This window comes from Symphalangus syndactylus, chromosome 10 (assembly GCF_028878055.3).
Source record: "Symphalangus syndactylus isolate Jambi chromosome 10, NHGRI_mSymSyn1-v2.1_pri, whole genome shotgun sequence".
NCBI classification, from domain to species: Eukaryota; Metazoa; Chordata; class Mammalia; order Primates; family Hylobatidae; genus Symphalangus; species Symphalangus syndactylus.
Window position 1 is genome coordinate 112,719,453 of NC_072432.2, and position 27,742 is coordinate 112,747,194.

The 27,742-nt window shown below is 37.1% G+C and overlaps 1 protein-coding gene across 1 annotated transcript in view; it reads left to right on the forward strand.

Annotated features, from left to right (window-relative positions):
• Positions 1-27,742, forward strand: part of KCNH8 (potassium voltage-gated channel subfamily H member 8) — a 373,450-nt gene that overhangs the window by 294,401 nt on the left and 51,307 nt on the right. Inside the window, exon 11 of the mRNA XM_055295551.2 lies at positions 3,388-3,602. Within this exon, the coding sequence (XP_055151526.1) occupies positions 3,388-3,602 (215 nt within the window). The remainder of the gene's footprint in view (positions 1-3,387; positions 3,603-27,742) is intronic.

Sequence of the window (27,742 nt, forward strand, 5' to 3'; positions counted from 1 at the left end):
CCATTATTCTATATAATCATTGTAGGCCTTCTATCAATGGATTCTGGCTACTAAGCTTCAAAATAGATTATATTTTGGAAGAGAAAAAGAGAACTAATATGTATTGAATCCCTCATGTGAACTGGGTGTTTTATGCCCATTATTGAATTTAAATCATGCAACTTTATTATTTGTGGGTTATGACCTGAATGTCTGTGTCCCCCCAGAACCGGTATGTCAAAACCTAATCCCCAATATGATGGTATTAGGGGTGGAGCCTTGAAGAGGTGAATAGGTGATGAGGGCACAGCCCTCGTGAATGGGATTAGTGTCTTTATAATAGAGGCTCAAGAGAGCTACCTTGCCCTTTCTCCCATGTGCAGACACAATGAAAAGGTGCCATCTGTGAATCATAAAATGAGCCCTTATCAGACACCAGCCTCCAGAACTATGAGAAATAATTTTTTTGTTTATAAGCTACCCAGTTTACAGTATGGCAACCTGAATAGACTAAGACAGGATGATTATTTCCAAAATTAAATGTGACGAGATAGACACTAGTGAATGATGAAAGACCCATATGCTTTTCACAGCTTCATGTTGACTTGTTTACCACTTAGAGTAAAGGTAGGGTTTGTCTTTCAAATTTGTGACTCAGTTGTTGTCTCATCCTCTTATGTTTTTCTCCTCAATAAAAAGGCATGAAATAGCAACTCAGAGTTTACTATTAATGTGGTCATTTCTTTATCAATATTAAAGTGAGGCTCAATAATAGAGTAACTCAATATTAGAGTAAGGCTCCGTGTGTGTGTGTGTGTTTGTGTGTGTGTATGTCTGTGTGTGTGTCTGTGTGTGTGTTTTCTTTAAGGCGAGAATTTAACACTCTTCCTGGCCTCTTCTCAAGTTTGTGAAGTTAAAGGCCAGTCACCCTATCATCTTGTGATTCTAAATTAGAATTAATAGTTATTCTTAATTTATTTCAAAAACTTAACCTTAATCATAAAATATTTTTTATTGATTTTCCTTAGTACCACTAAACGTTTTATAGCCTGCCTAATGATTCAGCCTGTTTTTAAGAGGGCATCTAGACTTTTTCTTTAGAATCTTATGGTTTGATATTCATGTAAGCAAATACAATGCAGCATTCTAAACAGATATAAAGTGTTTTTTTCTATAATTGTGGTGTATTTTAAATTATGGTAGCTAGCAACACTTTTAGGAATAGAATATGAAGGCATCATCTATGACACTAGAGCACAATAAGTACAAATTTAGTGGCTTCTATGTAACTTTCATCGCTAGTCAAATATGATTCAATTGGATATTTCTTGTTATGTTTTTTAAAAAACTACTTATGGCTGAAAGACCTAATTCATTATCTTTGGTTCCTGGCCCCAAGTTTCTCCATAAATTGTGATTAACATGGGTAACATTTTCACATCTTTGCTTCTACCATGTATATATCAAAAGTGCAAATTGCTGCGTGACTATTCTAAACACTGGTATGTGGTACTGGGACTAAACTCAAAGACAATAAATAACATTTACTTTCTGTGATTAACATTATTTCAATAAAGATTGATTATTTTACTTTCCCTATGGCAATATTGCCTTATAGGGCTAATTCAAATCAATAATACTTTGATAAACTTAGCAAGTACATGACATTATACTTGACCTGTAGATATTTAGCACATGTTGTGAAAAAAAATTAATGTTCTTCTTCCTCACAACAACAGCTGTCCAACCATAAACTTATTCTAGCAACTTTCTTGTCCAGTCAATACGTGCAGACATTTCTTAATCTGATACCTGAAAAAGGTAGGGGCAGGAATTTGTTATGGGGCTAGAATTTGTTTGCCTTGTACACCTTGATTTCATGTCCAGGTAATAGTGTTTCCCCCACCAATTTCTTCACTGTTTTAAAAGAAAATGGCAAAGCACAAATAAATGTACTCTCCACAGAACATTAGTCTGCCTAAGTATAACTAAACGTAAGTTATAGCTCTAACCTGGGTGGTTTGCAGATGCATCCCATCACCTTATGTTTTTCAGTGAAAGAGAACTGATTAGCAAAGATCAATAGTATAATGCTGAAAAATGGAGCCCACAAGGAAATCTTTCTCGTCTTTTAGAAATAAGGATACTGAGACCCAAAGTTACTTAAAAACTTGACTAAAGATCCTAAATCTAGACAGTAAGAAGACCACAAGACTGTAAAATTAGTGAGGTAGTTTTAGGTAATGAGGTGAATACCAGCATGGTATTCACCAGTACCTGCTTGCCAGGACTCAATACAAGGTCCAGCACGCGTGGTCAGTTCTCCATAAATATTCACTGAACGAATAAATAAAGTGGAATTCTTTCTAGGATGCCAAGATTGGCAGGATGTTGGTGCTGCTTTTATAGCTAGTGTCATTGTGACTGAAATAGCCATACCCTGGCAACCCAAAGTATGAAAGTGTGATGACCCGAAAGTTATTGCAGACACTGGTTGCTTAACAGAGAATGTGAATGCTTATTGTGCAAGAGACTGCATCATGACAAATTCTCCTCAAATATACAAAATTTAAAAATTTGCTGTATTCAAAACATTTTGGCTATATTTACATCCTGCATCAGTACCCAACTTTGAGTTTTGAGCAGCAAGTTAGATTTCTAATGAAATATACAAGAAACAAAATTTCCAAGTTTAGCAATATTGACAACAATAAATCAGACTTAAATTCTTCCACACCATGTGGCTATGTACTATTCCTAGTGTATATAAATATAGATTTTAGTCTACTTTTTCTTCTACCAAAATAGGCTAAATTTCAAGGTTTAAGTCCAGTACTAACTTGAAGATAATACCTAGTTGTAATCTAATAATTTTAAAACTCTATTTTTTATTTGACATACATATTTATGAAAAACTCAGATATTCATAGTCAATTTGACATGTTTTTTTTTTTTTACTGTCAAATCTGATAAAACAGACTTGTATTGAAGCCTGCTACATACCAGGGACTTTGCTTCCACAAATGCTGGGCACAATAAAAAATAAAAATTTTAAACAATGCTGGGTACAGTAAAAAATTTAAAAGTTAAAAAAATGTTGAATGGGAAGTAGAGGCCATTTGTCATAATAACATTCCAAAGATATAGCTTGCTTGATGCTTGTTGTTGTTAGTTAAAATTTGTTAGTTGTTGGTTCTTTATGAAATTGAGCATAATGGCCATAAAACAAATAAAAGCTAAAGCCCAGGTATGATGCTATTGTATGCCAAAGTTGAAAAACCCTGCCCCAAGGTAAACATTCTTCTCTTTTCAGTGTAATCTCACTGAAAAATGAAGCCTGTAAGTCAAATGAGGTTATCAGTTCTAAGCTTGCTTTTTTTTTTAAATGATCTCTCTCTCTCTTTCTAGGGAAAGGGGATTTAATTGGAGCAAATCTATCAATTAAGGACCAAGTGATCAAGACCAATGCAGATGTAAAGGCTTTAACCTACTGTGATCTCCAGTGCATCATCCTCAAAGGACTCTTTGAAGTGCTAGACCTTTACCCAGAATATGCTCACAAATTCGTCGAAGACATTCAGCATGACCTCACATACAACCTCCGAGAAGGTCATGAGAGTGATGTAAGTCTCATTTCGAATTAGTGCTTAGACCTAATAACATTGGGCCTGGAGATCGTTTATAACAGTAAAGGCAGATGTCATGACCTCACCTTAAAAAGTCTCTGAATATCTAAGACGTGAATGTTCAGCCACCATTTAAGCAATTAAATAATTAGCTAGAAGCCAAACCTAGAGTTTGTTATTAACATTCTAGGAAAATACTTTCCATGAATGACTTCTCAACTCAGTTTCTTTCTTGTTTATTTTCATATACTTAAAACTACAATCGATTTCAGTTATATATAACATTAGGTAGAGATGTGTGATTTCTCCAGAATTTAAAGATTTCCAGATGAAGTATATGGTTCAGTTTGCTGTGTTTGTAATTGTTCACTACTCGAATTGCTTGACACAGATTTTGCTTAAAAATAATCTGTTATTTTTAATGGTACACAAAACAGTCTATCTTAAAGTGAATAAATATGCATAAAAGGATTCAAGCCAAGGATTGTCACACTGAAAGCATAATGAACATTTTATGCAATTATATATTTGCTGCAAGTTTTGTATTAGATAAACAGCTTTTCTGTCAAAATACATACTATACTGCATCCTGTGATTAAGCCGATCGTGAACATGACTTCATTAGATGTCTCAGAGAGACACATGATTTAATAGGAATGATTGTTGAAAGGCAAGCCAAGGCATGCATAGCATTGTGTAACAACAAGCCTTTATATGCCGTCTTGAGCTCTGTCCCAGATATTTGTAACTCTCGATTTTTTTCCTATGTACTTAAGAAGCTATGGTTTTGACCAACCCATATTGTGCAGATATTCATGTCAATCATTAATATTCTCTGCTTTGAAAGGTAGAAAGAAAACGTAAATTGTATATTATTTTATCTTGGTTGGGGCTATCTAATGACAGTAAGTATGTAGATAATATCCCATTCTGAGGTTCAGGATTACCAGTTTTGCATATATGCTTCTCTCCATTGTTGATAGCAAACAGCAGAGTAGGTGACAACTGTTTTGAAAATCAAAGGTGAGTTAGGGGGTGGAAGTAATCAAAGAGAAGAAGAAATTAGCAAAGAGAGAAAAATCGCTAATATTCCTCAGCATAGAAAGTGGGAGATATTGGATCTCAATCTCTATTTTATTTCATTTGACTTACTAAGGATCCTTATCTTTTTAAAAAAATTCACGGCATACAAAACGATGTTTTGAAATATGTATACATTTTGGAATGGCTAAATCACACTAATTAATGTATGCATTTCCTCACATTTATCATTTATTTGTGGTGAGAACACTTAAAATCTCCTCCCTTAGCAATTTTCAAGTGTACAATACATCGTTATTAACTAGAGTCACCACGTTGTACAACAGATCTCTTGAACTTATTTCTCCTAACTTAAACGCTGTATCCTTTAAGCAACATCTTTCTAATCTCTTCTGGACTTCCAGCCCCAGCTCGTGGTAACCATCACTGTACTCTCTGCTTCTTTGAGTTCAAGGTGTTTTAGATTCAGTATATAACTGAGATCATGTAGTATTTGTCTTTCTATACCTGGCTTATTTCACTAAGCATAATGACCTCCAGTTTCATCCATGTTGAGGCAAATGACAGGATTTTCTTATTTTTTAAGGCTGAATAGTATTTCATTGTGTAAATATACCACATTTTCTTTATTCATTTGTCTATTGTTGGACACTTAGGTTAATTCTGTATCTTGGCTATTATGAATAATGCTGCAATGAAAATGGGAGTGCATATGTCTCTTTAAGATACTGATTTCATTCCTCTGGATATATACCCAGTATTAGGACTTCCAGATCATATTGTACTTCTATTTTTAATTTTTTTAAAGAACTTCCCTACTATTTTCCATAGTGGCTATAATGATTTACATTTGCACCAACAGTGTGCAGGGGTTCCTTTTCTTCACATCCTTGCCAAAATTTATCTTTGTGTTTTTTTTTTAAATAGCCCTTCTCATAGGTGTGGTTTTAATTTACATTTTCCTAATGATTAGCAATATTGAGCATATTTTCATATAACTGTTGGCCTTTTGTATGTCTTTTTCTAAGAAAAGTTAATTCTGGTCATTCGTCTATTTTAAAAATCAGGTTATTTACTTTCTTGTTATTGAGTTGTTTATGTATTTATTGTTGTTATTGAGTCGAGTTTATGTATTTTGCACATTAACTCCTTATCAGATGTATGATTTGCAAATATTTTCTCCCATTCTGTAGATTGTCTCTTGATTCTGTTGATTGTTTCCTTTTCTGTGCAGAGCTTTTTAATTTGATATAATTCAGTTTATCCGTTTTTGCTTTTGTTGCTTGTGCTTTGGCGTCATATCCAAAAACATCATCGTCCAGACCAATGTCATGGAGCTTTCCCCTGTTTTCTTTTAGAGTTACATAATTTCAGTTCTTACATTTAAGTCTTTATTCATTTTGAATTTATGTTTGTATATGGTGTAACATAAAGATCTAATTTTATTCTTCTGCATGTGGAAAAGGAATTTTTATCTTTGATAAAATTTTCATGATTCTTTTTCTATTTTCTAGAACTTTAGTTATAGTAATTTAAAAATCCCTGTATACCTGAATTATCTGTGGAATTATTTCCATTGTCTGTTATTTTTCTCTTTTTCTGTCTCTCTCAGTCATTTGTTCTTTTTTGGTCATTTAGTTCCCTTTTAAAAAAAGGAAAAGCAGGTGTTGAATTTTGTTTAAATATAGATGTTGCTTATTAAAGATTGTTCATGTCATTTTCCTCAAAATAAGATTTTCTTTTCACAGGCAGAGTATCAGCAAACCAACTTAATACTGACCATAGTTTATTTTAGGCTTTGTTAAGCTGGCATATTTCAATTTTGCCCTCAATCCTGAGGTCTAGCCTTTACTCCTAAAACAGCTTTTCTGGGGTCTCAGCTCAAACCATAGTATGTTTACCAAGGCTCTTCCTGTTTAGCAGAGCTTCAGCTCCAGCCTCTATCTCCCCGACACCACGTGACTGCTGAAATCTCTATCCTGTAATTTAGCCTTCTAGGTGCTATTTTAATCTGTTTCTTAGAGTACTGCCCTTGCTGTTCAAGTTAGGAGTTGGCTAATGCCTTAAAGGGAACATCAATGCAGTTTACTTCTCACTGGTATTATATTCCTCAAATCCCTTATGCTTTGGTTTACCTGAACTTCTCTGTCTCCTTCTCATCTCTTCTGTTCTACCTTACAATGAAATAGCAAATGCCTGTAGAAAAATACCTAGCCAAATGTGATGCTCTCATTGGTGCACTTCTCTTTTCTTAGGGATCACGTCCTTCAAGTCTTATCTGAGTTGATTTCTCTCAAATTCCTTCAAGCAGTTTGATATGGTTTGACTGTGAATCTCATCTTGAATTGTAGTTCCCATAATCCCCACATATCATGGGAAGGACCAGGTGGAGATCATTGAATCATTGGGGCAGTTTCGCTCATCCTGTTCTTGTGATAGTGAGTTAATTCTCATAAGATCTGATGGTTTCATAAGGGGCTTCCCCTTTCACTGGACACTCATTCTTCCTCTCCCTGCTGCCATGTAAAGAAGGACGTGTTTGCTTCCCCTTCTGCCATAATTGTAAGTTTCCTGAGACCTCCCCAGCCATGCTGAACTGTGACTTAATTAAACTTAATTCCTTTATAAATTACCCAGTCTTGGGTATGTTTTTATTAGTGGCATGAGAACAGACTAATGCATAGTTATTTTATTAATTTTGTCCAGTTTGATATTACTCTTGATTGGAAGGTTAGTTCAATATAAGTTACTTCATTATGGCTGGAACCAAAAGTATTGCTTCTTTTCAAAGAAGACTCCTTATAAGTTACATTTTAAAGGCAGATGGGACCTTCATTGTTTTATACTTCCTGAGGTTTTATCCCTCAAAACTTCTATTCATATATAACTGAGAGTCTAGGGGATACTATGCCCTCTAAGGGCTAGATAAGTTTGGACCTCTCTTTCTCTAAGTTTGTACCTAGGGGAAAAGTCTTGTGCCCTCCCCAAGCATACTGTGACTTTCAGGGGAACTTGTATTCTGATGATTACATTATGAATTCCTGTTCTCTACTCTGGTGTCAGACTAAATGTAGAACCCAGCCCCTTTCCTTGATTTTCACAGACAAAACCAAAACTGTCCACTCACACAGGATTTTCTGTGGTTAAAGCCTTTGTGGAAATTTAAGTGATGGGTTGTGGGAGGAGGAACATTTGCAAAATGGAAATGTACACAACATAAATGTAACTTATCTATACATCCTTATTTTAAAAAGTCGTGTGGCAACTCTGCCATGTTTTTTTTTCTGGTTTTTGTTTTTGTTTCTTATTATACTTTAAGTTCTAGGGTACATGTGCACAACGTGCAGGTTTGATACATAGGTATACATGTGCCATGTTGGTTTGCTGCACCCATTAACTCGTCATTTACATTAGGTATTTCTCCTAATGCTATCCCTCCCCCTCCCAACCACCCCACAACAAGCCCCAGGGTGTGATGTTCCTCGCCCTGTGTCCAAGTGTTCTCATTGTTCAATTACCACCTATGAGTGTCCTTGTGATAGTTTGCTCAGAATGATGGTTTCCAGCTTCATCCATGTCCCTACAAAGGACATGAACTCATCCTTTTTTATGGCTGCATAGTATTCCATGGTGTTTATGTGGCATATTTCTTAATCCAGTCTATCATTGTTGGACATTTGGGTTGGTTCCAAGTCTTTGTTATTGTGAATAGAGCCGCAATAAACATATGTGTGCATGTGCCTTTATAGCAGTATGATTTATAACCCTTTGGGTATATACCCAGTAATGGGATCACTGGGTCAAATGGTATTTCTAGTTCTAGATCCTTGAGGAATCACCACACTGTCTTCCACAATGGGTGAACTAGTTTACAGTTCCACCAACAGTGTAAAAGTGTTCCTATTTCTCCACATCCTCTCCAACATCTGTTGTTTCCTGACTTTTTAATGATTGCCATTCTAACTGGTGTGAGATGATATCTCATTGTGGTTTCGATTTGCTTTCTCTGATGACCAGTGGCGATGAGCATTTCTTCATGTGTCTGTTGGCTGCATAAGTATCTTCTTTTGAAAAGTGTCTGTTCATATCCTTTGCCCACGTTTTCATGGGGTTGTTTGTTTTTTTCTTGTAAATTTGTTTAAGTTCTTTGTAGATTCTATTAGCCCTTTGTCAGATGGGTAGATGGCAAAAATTTTCTCCCATTCTGTAGGTTGCCTGTTCGCTCTGATGGTAGTTTCTTTTGCTGTGCAGAGGCTCTTTAGTTTAATTTGATCCCTTTTGTCTATCTTGGCTTTTGTTGCCATTGCTTTTGGTGTTTTAGTCATGAAGTCTTTGCCCATGCTTATGTCCTGAATGGTATTCCCTAGGTTTTCTTCCAGGGTTTTTATGGTTTTAGGTCGAACATTTAAGTCTTTAATCCATCTTGAATTAATTTTTCTATAAGGTGTAAGGAAGGGATCCAGTTTCAGCTTTCTCCATATGGCTAGCTAGTTTTCCCAGCACCATTTATTAAATAGGGAATCCTTTCCCCATTTGTTTTTGTCAGGTTTGTCAAAGATCAGATGGTTGTAGATGTGTGGGATTCAACTAACCACCAATCAAAATCGTCAAAAAGTGGTGTCTGTACTAAATATGTACACACTTTTTCTTATCATAACTCCCTAAACAATACAGTATAACAACTATTTACATAGAATTTACATTGTATTAGGTATTATAAGTAATCTAGAGATGATTTAGAGTATACAGGAGGATGTGAATAGGTTATACTATGCCATTTTATATCAGGGCTTAGAGCATCTGAGGATTTTCGTATCTGCAGGACATCCTGGAACCAGTCTCTCAGATACTAAGGGACCACTGTACCTATATAATGATAATTCATTGCAAAAGTTTCAGAGTAGTCTTATGCATTAAGTTAACACAAATATAAATAAACATAATTGAATGCAAAAGTTTCATACTAGTAGTATGCATAAAGTTAACAGAGGACAAAATGGAAGAATATATCCATAATGTCTAAACCCATAGGGTTTGGTCAAAAAGTAAAAAGTATTACTGTTAGAAAAATGGGCAAAATATATGTACAGGCAATGTATAGATGAAGAAACACAAAAGACAACAAGCACATAAAAATATGCTCAAAAATATTAGAAATATAAAAATGAAAATAAAAAAAACAATGGTGTAAACTTTTAAATTCTTAGAATACCAACCTTATGGAGGATGTTAATAAAAGTGTATAGGAACTTATGCAGTTATTGGTGTGGAATATAGTCTTGTGTACCCATTTGGCAGAAAAATATGTCACTACTTAGTCCATTTAAATATATATATACAGCCTATGACCTCTCGATTTCAAAATGTATCCAAAAATTTTTCATACAGGTCTATAAAGGGAATTGTATGGGGATGTTCATTGTAGCTCTGCTTATTGTGGACAAGAGTTAAAAGCAACCTGGGTATTCATCACTGAAAGACCAGGTTCAATAAAGTATGGTGCATAACAGAATTCTATGTAGCAGTGACAGTATATATAAATATGTAAAATGTAGGATTTATTGACAAGAAACAGAATATCTAAAACAATACCACTTGCATAAATTAAAATGTACTCAAATAAATCAGTGTACAATTTTATAAGCTAATTATAAACTAAAATACCAGAGGAATTTCTACACATTGAAATACCAAAGACTGTCAATACCTAAGACAGTCCAGAAGAACAACAAAATTTGAGGATTTATGCTGTCACACTAACAAAACTTTAGAAACTAAACATACAGTAATTCAACCAAAGAGGTTATGAATGCAAGGCTGTACAATTTCAATAGAACAGGCTCGGCCGGGCGCGGTGGCTCAAGGGCCAGGCGCGGTGGCTCAAGCCTGTAATCCCAGCACTTTGGGAGGCCGAGGCGGGCGGATCACGAGGTCAGGAGATCGAGACCATCCTGGCTAACACGGTGAAACCCCGTCTCTACTAAAAATACAAAAAATTAGCTGGGCGTGGTGGCGGGCACCTGTAATCCCAGTTACTCAGGAGGCTGAGGCAGGAGAATGGCGTGAACCTGAGAGGTGGAGCTTGCAGTGAGCCGAGATCGTGCCAGTGCACTCCAGCCTGGGGGACAGAGAAAGACTCCGTCTCAAAAAAAAAAAAAAAAAAAAAACAGGCTCCACAGACAGGCCCACACTTTATGGTCACCTGATTTATCACAAGTTGCTATAGTGAAAAAAATGACAGTTTAGACTATCAATTAATGATGATGTATTAATTTAGAGCTTATATGAAAGAAAATAAACCTTGGCCTAAAAGTTGGCCCATGAGATATTTAAAACTCAATTCCAGATGGATTGCAGACCTAAATGAAAGAAAAAACAATAAAGTTTCTAGAAGAAAACATTGCAGAGTATCATTAAGACCTTGGAATAGCAAATATTTCTTAAGGAGGACATGGACTGTAATAACAATAAAGGAAAGAGAAATTTATTTATTTATTTATTTTTCTTCTTACAAACAGAGGTTTTATTGTGTTTGGTCCACAGTCATATTTCACATTATCTCATGGAGCAGGGCCCCTGGGTGGGGGTGCCTGTGCAGTACTTGGCGGCACATGTGGCCGGGGAAGATGGAGCAGTATAAGCTGGTCGGGCCCAGAAGGGAGGAGGTCTGGGGGCTCCTTAAAACCTACTGAGGGGCTGGGCACGGTGGCTCACACCTGTAATCTCAGCGCTTCGGGAGGCAGAGGCGGGCGGATCACACCTGAGGCCAGGAGTTCGAGACCAGCCTGGCCAACATGAGGAAACCCCGTCTCTACTAAAAATACAAAAATTAGCCAGGCGTGGTGGAGCACCTGCAGTCCCAGCTACTCAGGAGGCTGAGGCTGGAGAATCGCTTGAGCCCAGGACGTGGAGGTGCAGTGAGCCAAGATGGCGCCACTGCACTCCAGCCTGGGCAACAACCACAACTGAAAAAAAACTGAGGCCAGAGTGGGTTGGTGGGGGGAGCATGGAGAGGGGGTCAGGCTTAGCCCCAACAACTCAGAATTTCACTTCCTTGTTATGGCCCTCACTTTCCCCACCTGGCCCCGGGGCAGGTCTGAGGGTCTGAGGTCTGTTGGTCTGAAGGTCCTAGGGAAGTGCAGTCACTTGGGACTGAAGATATTTAGCATCATGGCCGGGCCCCCTTTCCCAGGGGACTCATTTCCCAGCACCCTCTCCACTGTCCCTGCCCCACTCCTCGGGAAAAAAATGTATTTTTCTTTTGTGAATACTTCCTGAAACTTGGAGGGCACAGAAACCGCAAACTGCTCAGCTGACAAAAGGGAGAAGAGGCGAGAAAAGCAGAAACCTTCGGGGACCGGTTCCTTCCAAGCCCAGGAAAAGAGAAATGTATTAAAATGAAGAACTTCTATTCATCAAAAGACACCAGTAACAGAATAAAAAGGGAAGCTGCAGAATGGGAGAAGATATTTGCATCACATATATTTGAAAAACAAAGAATATCTAGAATGTATTAAAACCCCGAAAAATAAGAAAAAGACATATACTTCAGTTTTTAAAATGAGGCAAACATGATCGGGCACTTTTCAAGTTGCCAATATCCAAATGGCCGCTTGCCATTATCCAAATGGCCAAAAAAATTTGATCATTTACTTCTTGTACACCTCTTCCCTCCTCAGTCTTTTCTCTAAGTTAGTAAATGACACCATCATCTACTCTATTGCTCATAGTAAAAGAATTTAATAAATTATAGTGAGAATGATATGATTAGTATCAAGATAAGTAATTGAGATTAGCAGAAATAGTACCCAAGATGCTAAAATAATTAAAAGGAAATATAAATTGGTAACTCAAGAAAAGTTTTGAAGGCATTACTTAGAAGATTTTCTTTTCTTTTATTCTGCTTCTCCATATTTCAATAATGCTGGAGAAATCTTTAGCAATTCATAAGTTTAACTTGTCAATTTAAGGAAGAAGTTGCCATCTATGAATTTCATAGCTAGAGAAGAGAAGTCAGTGCCTGGCTTCAAATCTTCAAAGAACAGACTGATTCTCATTAGAAGCTAATGCCGCTGGTGACTTTAAGTTGAGGCTAATGCTCATTTGTCATTCCAAAAATCTTAGGGCCCTTAAGAAGTATGCTAAATCTTTTCTGCCTGTACTCTATAAATGGAACAACAAAGCCTAGATGTAGTACATCTGTTTATAGCACGGTTTACTGAATATTTTAAGCCCACTGTTGAGACCTAGTGCTCAGAATAAAAGATTCCTTTCAAAATATTACTGCTCATTCATTGACAGTGTACCTTGTTACCCAAGAGCTCTGATGGATATATGCAAGGATATTAATGCAGTTTTCATGCCTGCTAACACAACATCTATTCTGTAGCCCATAGATCAGGTGTAATTTCAACTTTCAAGTCTTATTATTGAAGAAATAACATTTTGTAAAGCTATAGTTGCCATAGATAGTGATTTCTTTGATGGATCTGGGTGAATTAAGTTGAAAACACTCTGGAAAAATTTTAGCTTTCTAGAGGCCATTAAGAATATGTGTGATTCCTGGGAGGAGGTCCAAATATCAACATTAACAGGAGTTTGGAAGAAGTTGACTTTAACCCTAATGGATGACTGAGGGGTTCCAAACTTAAGTGAAGGAAGTCAGTGCAGATTTGGTGGAGATAGCAAAAGAACTAGAATTAGAAGTGGAGCCTGAAGATGTGACTGAATTGCTGCAATTTTATGATAAAACTTTAACATATAAGAAGTTGCTTCTTTTTTTTTATTTTATTGATTGATTGATTGAGATAGGGCCTCACTCTGTTGCACAGCTGGAGTGCGGTGGCATGATCACAGCTCATTGGAGCCTTGACCTCCTGGGCCCAAGAGATCCTCCAATCTCAGCCTCCCATGCACGGGCATGCACCACCACACCTGGCTAATTCTTTTTTATATTTGTAGAGATGGGGGTCTCGCTATATTACTTAGGCTGGGCTCAAACACCTGGGCTCAAGCAATCCTCCTGCCTCAGCCTCCCAAAGTGTTGGGATTACAGGTGTTAGCCACCATACCCAGCCAGGAGTTGCTTCTTATGAATGAGCAAAGTGGTTTCTTGAGTTGGAATCTACTCATGGTGAAGATGCTGCGAACATTGTTGAAATGACAACAAAGGATTTAGGATATTACATGAACTTAGTTGATAAAGCAGTGGCAGAGTTTGAAAGGCTTGTCTCCAATTTCGAAAGAAGTTCTACTGTGGGTAAAATGCTATCAAACTGTACTGTATGGTACAAAGAAGTCACTCATGAAAGGAATAGTCCAATTGATGTTGCAAACTTCATTGTTGCTTTATTTTCAGAAATTGCTGCAGCCACCCCAGCCTTCAACAGCCACCACCCTGATTAGTCAGCAGCCATCAACATCAAAGCAAAACCCGCCACCAACAAAGAGATTGCAACGTACTGCAGACTCAGATGATTGTTAACATTTTGTAGCAATACATTTTTGGTTTTTTTTTTTTTTAGATGAAATCTCGCTCTTGCTGCCCAGGCTGGAGTGCAATGGTGCGATCTCGGCTTACTGAGATCCACCTCTCTGGTTCAAGCGATTCTCCTGCCTCAGCCTCCTGAGTAGCTGGGATTACAAGCATGTGCCACCACGCCCAGCTAGTTTTGTATTTTTAGTAGAAATGGGGTTTCTCCATGTTGGTCAGGCTGGCCTCGAACTCCCTACCTCAGGTGATCTGCCTGCCTCAGCCTCCCAAAGTACTGGGATTACAGGCGTGAACCACACTGCGCCTGGCCAATAAAATATTTTTAATTAAGATATGTATGTTGTTTTTAGACATAATTCTATTGCACACTTAATAGACTACAGTATAATGTAAACATGACTTTTATATCCACTGGAAAACAGAAATTTCATATGACTCACTTTATTGAGATAGTAACTTTACTGTAGTGGTTTGGAAGCGGTCAGAGGTATGCCAGTATCATAACTCAGTTTCAGGGGATTCATTGACCCTTTCAATATCATATAGAGAGTCCATAAAATTCCAATTAAAAATATACATGTTAAAATATCCTGAGGGAAATATAGTAGCCCTTATCTCCTTTCGCAGATTCATGTATAAGTAGACACACACACACACACACACACACGTGCACACACACAAATATATAACCCAGCAACCTGCAAAGAATGCATGGGATAAACATCATTAACAGCTGCCATTTCTGATTGCTTTCTCTGTGATAGACACTGTGTATGCATTATCTGGTGAAATGTTTATGACAGTCATGCAGCTTGGATACAGTTATATTCACCAGCTGTACAAAGTATGTGTATCCTTTGTCAGGAATAAGCTGAACTCTAATGTATGAGTCAACTTGCCTTCAGTAGCCCATGGGGGCAGGGAAGAATGTGTTTGTGGGAGCACAGGGGGCGTGGTGGGAGTGGAAGCTGAAACATACCTACCTGACCATGACAAATGAGATTCAATATAGTGATTCTCCCTGCCTCCACTTGTATCCTCTTATGACCTCAAGGCTACAGGAGTAATCTTTGTAAAATATAAATCAAACTGTGTCATTTTGCTGCTTGAAATAGATCCCCATGGGCTGGTGGTAACATCCAGACTTTTTATCGTAACTTTCAAGGTTCTAAGCCTTCCTTCCCCAGCCTGCCTTTCAAAGTCATCTGATGCCATCTTGCCTCCGGCATTACACTCCAGCAAACTGGCCTGCTTTCCCTTCCTTAGGGAGGCAGGCTCCGCCCACCTCACTCCCTCCCTCCCCTCCTCCCCACCTCTGCTGCCTCAGGGCCTTTGCATTTGATCTTTCTTCCTGCTCTGCTACTCCTCTGCCCTTACCTGACAGTCTGCTCTGGAGTTTGCCCTCTCCCAGTTATCCTCTGTTTTATCACCTTATCTTTTTCATGGCATTTAGCAGGACCTAATATTATTTTAATTTGTATATTTTCTTGCTCATGATTAGTTTCTCCTACCAAAACCTATTTTATGAAACCTTTGTCTTGTTCTATACTATAGCCCCAGTGCCTAGGTCAGAGCCTAATGCAGAGTCAACATTTAATATATATTCAATGAATGAATGAAGAAATGTCAGTAAGTTTACTTTGGTGCCTGGAACTAATGTTAAGTTTTAAGAAAATGAAGAAAGTCCTGAAGACAGCGGCCTCTATGGCCAGTAAGTGGAATCTAAAATGAGAAGCAAAAAACAATTTAGGATTATATCTGTTAGAAATAGCAAAGCCAAAAAAAGTATCAATACTAGGATTTGAAAGAAGAAATTGAAAGAACGGCTAAATTGAATAACAACATTTTTCACTTCCCCTAAGTTCAGGAAAAGAGATTTTCAAAAGCAACATGAGGAATTTAAGCTGAGTAATAGGGGAAAAATAAAGATTGCAATCTTTGTAATATTTCTCCAGGTGGTTTGATATGGTAAGTAGGGTTAAAATAAAAGATCTGCCTTCAAATCTCAGCTAATGCGCCCATTTTCTACATCTAATTTCCATGAACTATTGAGTTATGTCTACTTGAACCTCTTGGCACTGGGCAATTTCTTGTGTAATTAAATCTACTTGAACCTCTTGGCACTGGGCGATTTCTTGTGTAATTAAGCTGTGCTATATCCATGAGATTCGACTTTGTGATTCCTTCCTTAGATAAAAACAAGCCTGACTAGATCTTTCGAATAATGTTTTTGATTTGCAAACATCTCTTGATGCCTATGTGACTATATTACAATTTAATTCAATTCAAGAATGTACTGAAAAGGGAGCTATTCCAAGAAGGGACTTATTTTAAATTTAGTCCCCATTTCAGTCTGAAATAAAATTGGGCTGCTTAGAAGCAATTTTCTTGAAAATGATTTATCGAATATTAATAATTTTTTAAAATCATATCTGACAGCCCAGATACGTAACTCTTCTAAAGTAGCCTGTGTGTAGGTGGGCATCTGCTAGCAGAGTCCTGCATAATAAGAGAACATAATTAATTCTTCACTTTTCTGAGATAATTGTTCTTAGAAAATTGCATACTAAAGGACTCACATGTCATTTTATCATGTCAGCTTTCCTTGTTATCTCAGGCCCAACAAGTGTTTTGTCAGTTGTGTACTTTAAAATATTCTCCCTCAGGAAGCAAAAACACTTCCATGAAATATCTTACAGTGAACTGTTTTACACTTTTATGCTGCTTAAGAAAATGTTAGATAGGAAAAGTCATTAAATAATGGCCTGGGAATTGTACTTGGATCCAGTATGTTTTTTTGTTGTTGCTGTTGTTTTTTTTTGTTTTTGAGACGGAGTCTTGCAGCATCGCCCGGGCTGGAGTGCAGTGGCGCGATCTCGGCTCACTGCAGCCTCTGCCTCCGGGGTTCAAGTGATTCTTCTGCCTCAGCCTCCCAAGTAGCTGGGATTACAGTCACCCGTCACATGTTTTTTATATTCTGAAACTTTCCTCCTACTGATGTCTTTCAGTAGATTCAGAAGTGATTGTGGCAAACATAGTATCTTGAAGGAAGAGATCGTGTTTTGATTAGCATCTCCCGAGCCTAGTTTTGTGTTTATGTTCATGGTATTGAGGAAATAAAGATCAATTTGGACTTCTTGCACCTGTTAATGCATCCTATTTCTTGACTGCAGCAAAATGACTCTCAGTGCCCCTTCTCCTCTTAGTGATTGCCTAAGATGACAGCTTCATTCCCTTTATTATCATCTACCTTCTTCCCATCTTCATTGTTTTCTCAGTGAGGACTGGACTCTACTGGACTCCACTGGAGTCCAAGGTCATGTTCCCTTCTAACCCTGAAGTTCTAGACTCCTACCTCAGAGAAATGAAAGCTTGATACTCCGTAAATCAAAGGAAAGAAGTTACTCTCACCCTTTCTCAAATTATATTTAGTTTTTTTTAATTCTTATTTTAGGATAGAACTAGTGTGGGACATTGCAAAAGGGCCATCCTGGGAATCCTGTTAAGTTTGGAGGTAATTCAGAATGAGAACATTGATTGTAAACAACAGAAATTAAACTCAAATATAGCATTAAAAGAAAGGGGATTTAATGTAAGAATTCCAAGTATCTAATGGGATCAAATAAAACACATGCACACATAACACACGTACTCCCTGGATCTCAGGAACTCTTACAGTCAGGCTTTCAAACTCTAACGTTATCTCTCTGTTTCTTACTTTTCCTTTTCTCTGCATTTCCTCTTCATTCTTCTCTCTTTCAGTAGACTTGCCATCTTATTTCCTGCATCCAAATGGCAGAAATATGGTCTCAGACATCAGCTCTTCAATTTAAATAGGAGCAGAGTAAGGTGGATTTTCTTAGTTGATTCTAGATTCTTGTGGAAAGACTCTTGAGTGGTTCAGATTTAAGTCACGTGCCCATCCAGCTTTCACTAATTATTGTGAGTGGCGGAGTGATCGGGGGGGCTTCAAGGATGAAGAGAGACCACCCTGTAGTAGCATGGTGGTTTCCATGGAATCCCTGAGGGCTGAAGAGTTGAGATAAGAGACAAGAATGAGAAAGAGGGTGGGTAGGCAGAGGTAGGGGCTGGACACATAAAGCAAAGATAGAAATTGTATGAATTGTGGGTCTCCTTTGTGCTGTAGCATTATAGTTTGTCTCCATGCAATCATATCTCAGCAACATTTTCATAGAAACCCAATCCCTTATAAAAAATATGTTAAAATAAAAGCATATTAAATAGGGAGCACACAAAAAGCTTTAAAACATGCTGCAGTGGCTCATGCTTCATCTTTTCTGGGTTCTCTTCTGTGTGGCCTCTTGTTAGTCAAAGAGCACAACATATGTCCTGCAAAGAGATCAACCACATTTTTAGTGGCATCTGCATATTTCAACTTATGTTTGCAAGTTGAACAGTGAGCAGTTAGATTTTTAAGTTTGTTTATGGGGAAGGGGAGTTTAGTTGGGCTGGGAAAGGGAGAGAAAGAAAAGGCCACCTGCCATACCATGAACAAGACAAAAAAGTTTTTCTTTCCTTTCTTCCCTGGTTGCTTCCATCCTGAACAGAACAACAGATGTTCAGCCTTAAATAAAGTGTTAAATTTGCATATACACACACATACCCACAAACAGTCATGGCTCCACTTACATGTATTCCTTGAGAATGAAAAACAACCTACTGCTATATCCACCAGGAATCCTCATACCTTCTCTACAGTTACTTGGCAGGAAGAGGGGGATGTGGAGCAAGGGTCGTCCATTCCATGCTACATTCTGGATAGTTGTTCAGACCTATGAAGTGCAGTGTTTGCCCTCTGTAGAGTTCTTCTGCAGGCTGGGTTAACAAAGCCACACACTCATGACAAAGGCTCCATGAAAAGAGGATGATGTACATACTGTTGATAGTATAGTAGCTCCTAGGAGCCAAGCTGCATACTAAGCACTTTACAAACATTAACTTATTTTATTCTCACAACAACTTTAGAAATAAGTTGTATAAGTTTACGTTCTAGATAAGGAGACTAATTAGGGATGAAAGAGGAAAAAAAAACTGGTCCAGAATCCTTTAGCAAGTAAACAAGGGAGATCAAGAACTGGAATTTAAGTCCCAAACCACCTGACTTCAAAACCCAGCTGAAACTTAGTATAAGTTTATCCATCAAAACAAAGTTATTGATTCATGGTCAATAACATGGTCAATAACACAGGATTCATGGTCAATAACACGATTCATGGTCAATAACACAGGATTAGTTGCCTAATCCTGTGATTACTGAATGCCAGCTAAGTTAATGGAGCATTCATAGGAAACATGTTTCCATGGGAAAATCAGCTTCATGAGCCAAATACGTAAGTAAAAAATGAAGCACAGCACTTTTTGATAATTTATTAAGCTGTACACTTTTGATTTATGCACTTTTTTCTGTATGCTATACTTCAATTAGAAAGTTTTTAAAAAATGAATTATAAGAATTCTACCGTTACAAGTGAATAATTCAGTTGTGCACATATGATTTCCTTGAGAACAATTACTATATTTTAATTCATTTTTGCAATTCTTTTTTTAGTGGGATTGCTGGTACAAAGTATGTGCTTGATGAAAGCTTATTGGAATTTAATCACTTCATTCATGTGTGTGTGTGTGTGTATGTGTGTGTGTCTGTGTGTGTGTGTGTTGATGTCCAAAGAATAACAGAATGTTAGAACACAAAGGCCCTTTATATACCATCCAGTAAAGCTTTTTCTTTGGTGATATGGTCTGGCTCTGTGTCTCCATCCAAATCTCATCTTGTAGTTCTCATAATTCCCACTGTTGTGGGAGGGACCAAGTGGGAGCTAATTGAACCATGGGGGCAGGTCTTTCCTGTGCTGTTCTTATGATAGTGAATGAGTCTCATGAGACCTGATTGTTTTATAAGAAGGAGTTTCCTGCACAAGCTCTTTTTGCCTGCTGCCATCCATGTAAGATGTGACTTGCTCCTCCTTGCCTTCCACCATGATTGTGAGGCCTCCCCAGCCATATGGGACTGTAAGTCCATTAAACCTCTTTCTTTTATAAATTGCCCAGTCTCAGGTATGTCTTTTTCAGCAGCATGAAAATGGACTAATTGGATAACAAGTGGCATAAAAATTCAGTCACTGGTTAGATACGTACTATAAGTGAATTACAAACCTACGTTAATCAGAATATCTCCTTTGCAGAGAGGACTTTCACATTTGGATAAATCTCCCATGGACATCAAGCATGTGTTTCAAATAAGATTTAGTCAAATAAATAAAATACATCTTATCTTTTTTTACTTTCTCTTGTCAACTGAATAGTAGCATACCTACTTGCTACATAGAGGTAAGAATGTCAATGTTATTAAGTATTATGAGCAAGGTAATTTGTTTATATTACCTTATTTAACTTTTAATCCTTGCATTGTTTCTGGGAGTTTGGATTATTTTTTGGCTTTCCAAACAAAGGAACTGAGTATCCAAGTAGTTTACTGCCTGAGATTACAAAATTAGTGAAAGAATCAAACACAATAAAATCAAGTCAAACTCATGGTCTTCTGCATACAAGCCTAATACATTTGTCCACTAACATAATCTGCCACAAATTAGAGAGAAATGGGTTAGTCTTCTTCTGATTTATAGCATAAGCTATACTGAATTTCTGGAATAACATTCACTTTAATTTTCTTTAACTTAATTCTATTGCTCATCATATCTCATCAGAAACTGACTGGAACTAAACATTTTAGGAAAGACATTTGATTAACAAGAGGACAAGTAAGGTGACAAAATATCCATACCTTGGCCATTTGACTTGCCCGCTCCCCTTGTATTTCTGCTCTTATTTGCTTGTAAATCCATCCATTTATTAAATAACTCTATGGTCACAGACTGGCTCTGGGAGAATTTCTTCCAACTCAAGTATACGTTTTTCAGTCTGCTATTTACATTATTGTTCTTCTTCCTTCCCTTGCTCCATCTTTAAGAGTTAATTTGTGAAATCACCACTCCACTATCATTTCAAATGTACAAAACAGTATTTTACTTTCTTCCCAGACTGTTTCATTCCTGTAAGAAGATGCAGGTCTTCTTATTAGTGGAAATAAATGAAAATCTCTTTGGAGTGTGAATGTATCATATTCGCCAACCAGTAACACATTCTGAGAACTTCTTGTATACACACACACAAACTAATGCACACACATACATTTATGTAGAGGGATTGAGAACATAAGTGAAAGAAGCAATATCTTTAATTTCGATTTTCGTTCACATTTTTCAGTCAACCTGCAAAACTTTACCTGTGGATATGTTAGGACTTTTTAAAACATAATTCTATTATGCTTTCTGTCCAAGAATTATGCTTTTTGTCCATGATTTTCAGAATAATCCTGAATGTTTTATCATGGTAAATATTTCACTGTTTGAGGCTGTGCCAGGATAATAACATTTCACAGGTCATCCTTTCTTCTGTTGGCCCTCTAAATCCCAAACCAGTTAGCCCTTTAATCCCAGTTCTCAAACTCAACTGTTAGATTTAGTGCATGGTATGATTAAAACTGTGTACATGAGCTAAGTTGATGGAAATTAAATTAAAATTTAAAACAAATCGCAAAATCCCAGGATAAACATATTTAATAGTGCTTTTCCCACAAAATTCCCCAAAAGGGTATAGACAGCAGAGAGGATGACATATGGTGGAGGCAGTCTGCTTACAACGCAGCACAGACTGTGCTCAGCAGGCAGATCTGGAGGCCTCCAGTTTGATCAGATTCAAGGCATCTATTTGCTCACCATTTAAACCCAGCATGCCAGGATGCCAAAAGAGCGGCAGCTTTGAGTGGAGGAAACAGCAGCCAAGTCATCAGAAATACAAAGCAAGCTGAATGCCAAATTAAGGGGAAAACTGAGGTACCTCGAAATTATGAATGTGAAGGCCAGCATGTGGTGATGACAACTCTGTAAGGGTCGGGGGACCCAGGAAGATGCATTTCTGTCAAATGAATTGGGATTCAAAGGGTTTGGTTTCCAGGTCATTGAAGAAAATAATTAAGGAAAATTCGGATACGAATGTATACAACATACTAAACATTTAATGATGTGGTAATTCCACTTTTATTTTCCACAGTTAAGATTAATGTCTTTGAAAGCAGAACATATGATGACTGATTTGTGTCACTGTGCTTTGCCAGCATTCATAAACAGTCCCGAGTCTGATTATTGCTAATGAAGCGTATTTATATCCTAGGTTATACAGTTTACATTTTCCTTTGAGGCTATTAGTCACTCTTCCATCTTGATAGTACAAAATGTTAGCATCATATATAGAGAACAATGAAATAGGATTCTATCAAAAAGAGCAATGAAGAGGATCCAGAAATCCTGACTATTAGACTCAATACACATACAACTAAGGCCAGAATTGTTCCTCCAAAGAATCTAAAGCTTTGAGTTTCTTGCAACCCCCAAAGAAACAACTAAACAAGCACAGTTTGATCCAAAAGATTGTAAGCTTAAAGGGCCAGAATTGCACAAATTTTTGTAAATATTCATTAAGGCATCATCCTTCCAATGGGGTCACTTGTCTATATTTTGCTAAATGAAAATAATAGTCTTAAGGGAGAGAAAAGCTTGCTCTGAAAAGAGGCTTCATGTGTATAACTAAATGAATGATGAGTTTGTACAGAATCTATAAATAACTAAATTAGGTAGTTCTGTATATTCGGAAGTTATGCCCATTCTAAGTGAATATGCCTTGTTCACTGTTCACATTTTTACAAAGAGAAGCTCCTCATATCCCTGTGATTTTTCCCAAATTTGGAAATGCTGACTTTGTGACCAGGTTGCCATGTGATAACTCTCAATGCTTGTCTAAATAGTACAATTTCAGGAAAAGAACCATTGATTCACCCTTCTTCCCACAAATCTTGTCCCTAATTTCCTCACTGTTTATTTCAAAATGTTAAGAAAATGTCTATCCTATGATGAAAGCTCAGGCTCAAAATATAAACTCACTTTAAAAATTAATATAAAATACACGAGACTGTGTAAATGACTGGAGAATAATTTCTCCCCCACGGAAAACATGCTCCACATGGAAACATTCTTGAGAAAGAGACCCAGGGAAGGAAACTAGAGATTTATCAGGCGTATTTTATTTATGACATAATTCTTGTTCTGGGAAATTCCTTCTTTAGGAGAACTATTGAGGGAGCAAAAATGTCAAATCAGATGTGTTTCATTCTAAATTTCAGTGGCTTGTAATCCCATTACGAATTCTCTTAGACTCGTTTTTAGTCAATATATAACTAGCCAATAACATCTTCCTTCTGATGCTCCACACACCAACTTTGAGTACAATACTGTAGCATAAGAAGATTGGCCTCAATGTCTACTAATTGTGAGAATATCTTCCTCACCTGAAAATGATTATTTGGTAAAAGTGCTAATACTATGATGAGTAATATTCTTCAATCTTAAGTTTCAAAGATTTCTTTAAGTAAAAAATTTATGCATTTAGTCATGTGGAGGATGCCTATCACCCCACTATCATGACCCTCTATTAGCCCTCTTCTTATTTTGTGGCTAATTGAGCTTAACCGAGGCACTATATTTCAAATCAGCAAAGTAGTTTATTTCAGTTTGCTGGTTCAAACACTATCTTGAACAGACAAGGAGGTTCAACTTTTTTGTTGCAGTGTATAGTTGACAATGGGCTTCCTAGGCAGCAAATTAGGCATTTCGCATTAACGCTGAAAGTGCCATAGGGAGTTGTGATGCGCAAACTTCTCACACCAAAGTGAGCATCTTTCTTAACCGACCTGGTTTGAAACCTAAATACTCAGTGGGTATCCTGAAAATCTTATGAAACCGTCTATTGTGTTTCTTTACACTTACACAGTAGCTGACTTTACAAGCTAAGCAGGAGCCATTGTACCCTAATCAGAAGCGGGTCACTGGGGGGCATGGGATCTCAGCTTAATATGATGAATTTAAATGTGTAAATTCTTTTCACACAGATTACCCTGCTGAATTCCCGAATCATTGATTTGGGGCATAGCTTCTTAAGCTTGAAATCTTTAAAACTCTTACATCATTGCTGAGACATTTCTAGTCAGTTTTCTTCACATAATAGTGTATATTTTTCTCCTTTTTCCTTCTAGAATGATATGAGCCACATATTAGTAAATAACCCTCTTTCCCTCAGAATCATCCTGCATTTTCTAAGCTTTTAAATAGGTATCAAGAAACTTCTTTCGATTTTCTTTCAGTTTCAAAGCTTTGTAGTTTAGGTAATTGCATCCAAAGATAATCATTCTTGAGTTGATTTGTGTATATTATCAATGTCTTATTGACTGTATTCACACCCATGAACAGTTTTACTTTAAGTAAAGCACATGAAGGGATTGAGAAAGAAAAATATGGAATGCCTGGCCATTTCTTTATATATTCTTCCTAGTGTTGTGCAAAGAAAAGTGTGTTTTGTGGCATGGCATGATAGCCCTTTTGCTGGGAGAACAATTTTAGGAAAACCGGTATTTAAGTATATGGCCTATTTATTAAGACATTTTACATATTTATTAATTGCAAGTGGGACGGACCCATGCATGTGAATGTTGAGATAATCATCACCCAACTAAATGATTGATGTAAAATATCATAATGCTCCATTCCCAACATGAATTCAATTCAAAGAAAACTTTTATTCATAATCAATATATCAATAAAGTATAATTAATATTTATAAACAAGAATTACTCTTGATGCTAGACACTGGACCGAGAACTTAACAATGAATGTGAGGATTTTTTTGGTTTTCTTTTTTTTTTTTACTGTAATTTCTATGTGAGAATTCCTTGTGGAAGGAGACCCTGAAGTTGAAGGGATATGAGGCTTACACTGCCCAACAGGCTCCAAATGCTTTCTCTCTGGAGAAATGAGAGGCCTGGAAGGCATGACACTATCACCTCTAGCATGACACTAACACCTCTAACAGGAATGCTTAGAATTATGACCAGGGGGAAGCAACAAACAAGGAATCCAGAAAGAGTTTCAGTGAGAGATTTGAGAAAGATGCATGATTATTATTGCTAATAAAAAAGGAGGGTTAATCTTAAGATGTCTTACTATGAGTTATCAAATACATCCTCTTCTTTAAATCTATTTATTTATTATTTACATTTAGGAAATACAAGTGCAGATTGCTTACATTCATATATTGTATAGTGGTGAATTCTGGGCTATTCCTGTAGCCATCACCTGAATAGTGAACACTGTACTCAATAAGTAATTTTTCAACCCTCACCCCCTCGCACCCTTTTTTCATCTCCAATATCTATTATTCCACTCTCTATGTCCATGTATACCCATTGTTTAGCTCTCAAGTGAGAACATGCAAGTATTTGACTTTCTGTTTCTGAGTCACTTCAGTTAGGATAATGGCCTCCAGTTACACCCATGTTACTGCAGAAAACATAATTTTATTTTTTTATGGCCTAGTAGTATTCCATGGTTTATATACACAGTTTAGGATTCACAGGCCCATTTTCTTCATCTGATCCTCCACTGATGGGCCTATGAATTCTAGATTGATTCCATATCTTTGCTATTGTGAATAGTGCTGCAATAAACTTATGAATGCAGGTATCATTTTGATGTAATGATTTCCTTCCCTCTCGGTATATACCCAGTAGTGGGATTGCTGGATTGAATGGTAGTACTATTTTTAGTCTTTGAGAAATCTCCATACTCTTTTTCATAAAGCTTGTACTAGTTTACATTCTCAACAACAATGTATAAGCATTCCTTTTTCTCCACATCCTCAACAACATCTGTTGTTCTTTGACTTTTAATAATAGCCATTCTCACTAATGTAAGATGGTATCTCATTGTGGTTTTAATTTGAAATGCACCCCTTTTAAGCTTAAGGTCTTGAAAGACACACACACACAAAAATTAGAATTACATTTTAATTACATTTGGTTTCTATACTGCATTTCTGTTAAATGTAACACAATGCCAAATGTGGCCAACTGGATCTCCATTCAGTTTTCACATATATAGCTCATTTAATTCTCAAAACAACTCCAGTTATTGCCATCACTTTTGAGAAGAGGAAATGAACTTTCCCAAAATTTGACTGTAAGACTAGTTCTGGCCATTAAAATGTAAATAGAAGTGATGTGTCACCCTAGGCTGGGGTAGTCATGTGCCCAGTATGCCTTCCCCATACTGTCTCCTGAGCTACCCATTGGATAATATCAGAAAAATCATGAGACCACAAAATAGAAGAAGCCTAGCTAGGTCCCTGAATCACCTAGGGATTATGTTAGCGGAGAACTGCTGGACATATAATACTGTAAATGACTGAGAAATAAAGTTCTTTTGTGTAAAATTTAGAGCATTATTGTTAACCTAGCATTACCTCCTCTATCATAATTAATGTTTCCTAGGGTTACATAGCTAATAATTGACAGGACTAGGAAAATCTTAATCACTATGCTACCCGACCTCCTAAGTGGGTTCCATCCCCTGGCACACAGACCTTTTACACTAACATACAGCAGTGGAGAGTTTGGGGGGTGCCTCCTACACTATGAACTCAGTAGCTGATTCTCCAGCTCTCGTCCATAAACTCTAAATTTAGAGCTCAATTACTTAACTTGTACTTCTGTATCAGAAGTGATACCATTTACCTAGTGGAAAAGGATTATCCTCTAAGTCTTAATAGTTAGTCTTGATCTCAAAACTCAGGGTGAAACTGGAAAATGTTAAAATATCATCAGTTCTTTCATAAAAACGTCATTTCTAAGTTACACAACAAGCAAAGGAAATATAGTAGAGACTGTGTTACTCACTTAGGGTTTCAGGCCATCCTCAAAAAATCTCTTCTTTAGATTAGATGGTGGTGAAATGTCAGATTTGTTTACTTGAACATTAGTGCTCCCTTATTCAAAGCCTATCCTTTTTCCGGAGGTTTCCATTTACTGTTCCCATTACCACCTGCCATGGGTGTTACTTACTATTTACAGGCACCTCCAGATGAATCTACAAGAGGAAGAAACAGATCAGAAATGAGAAAGAGACCTGCTGATTTGCTGTGTCTCTATTATATGACACTTATTATGATTTTGCAGGAGTAGACATTTCAACTATGAGAGTCGTGGGTTTATTTGTGAGTACGCTTCATTCATATTCTCTTTATCCCAAACAGTCACCAATACTGGTTATGTTGCTGTCCAGTGAATAAGATAAAATTTGGAATGATCTCTTTTTCTGAATGGGAACACATGTTCCTCCTATCTGCTTTGTGACTTAATCAGTGTCATTATTATTGAGGCAGAAGATATCATGAATCAGTCAGAAAGAAGAGCCTTATAACACACGTCTCACTTCCCAATTGAGCATTCAGCTGTAGATAATGTTCCTGCTGGAGCATTTAGTGTCTTACGAGATTCCTTATTGAGAGGACATTTTCAGACTCAAACAAGGGCTTGTAAATTCTGACCTATGCACCACGTAAACAATGCAAATAGATTTCCTATCTTCCCTGGGCCACTGTTGTACTAGATTACAGTTTAGGTTTCATAGGTCCAGGCTGT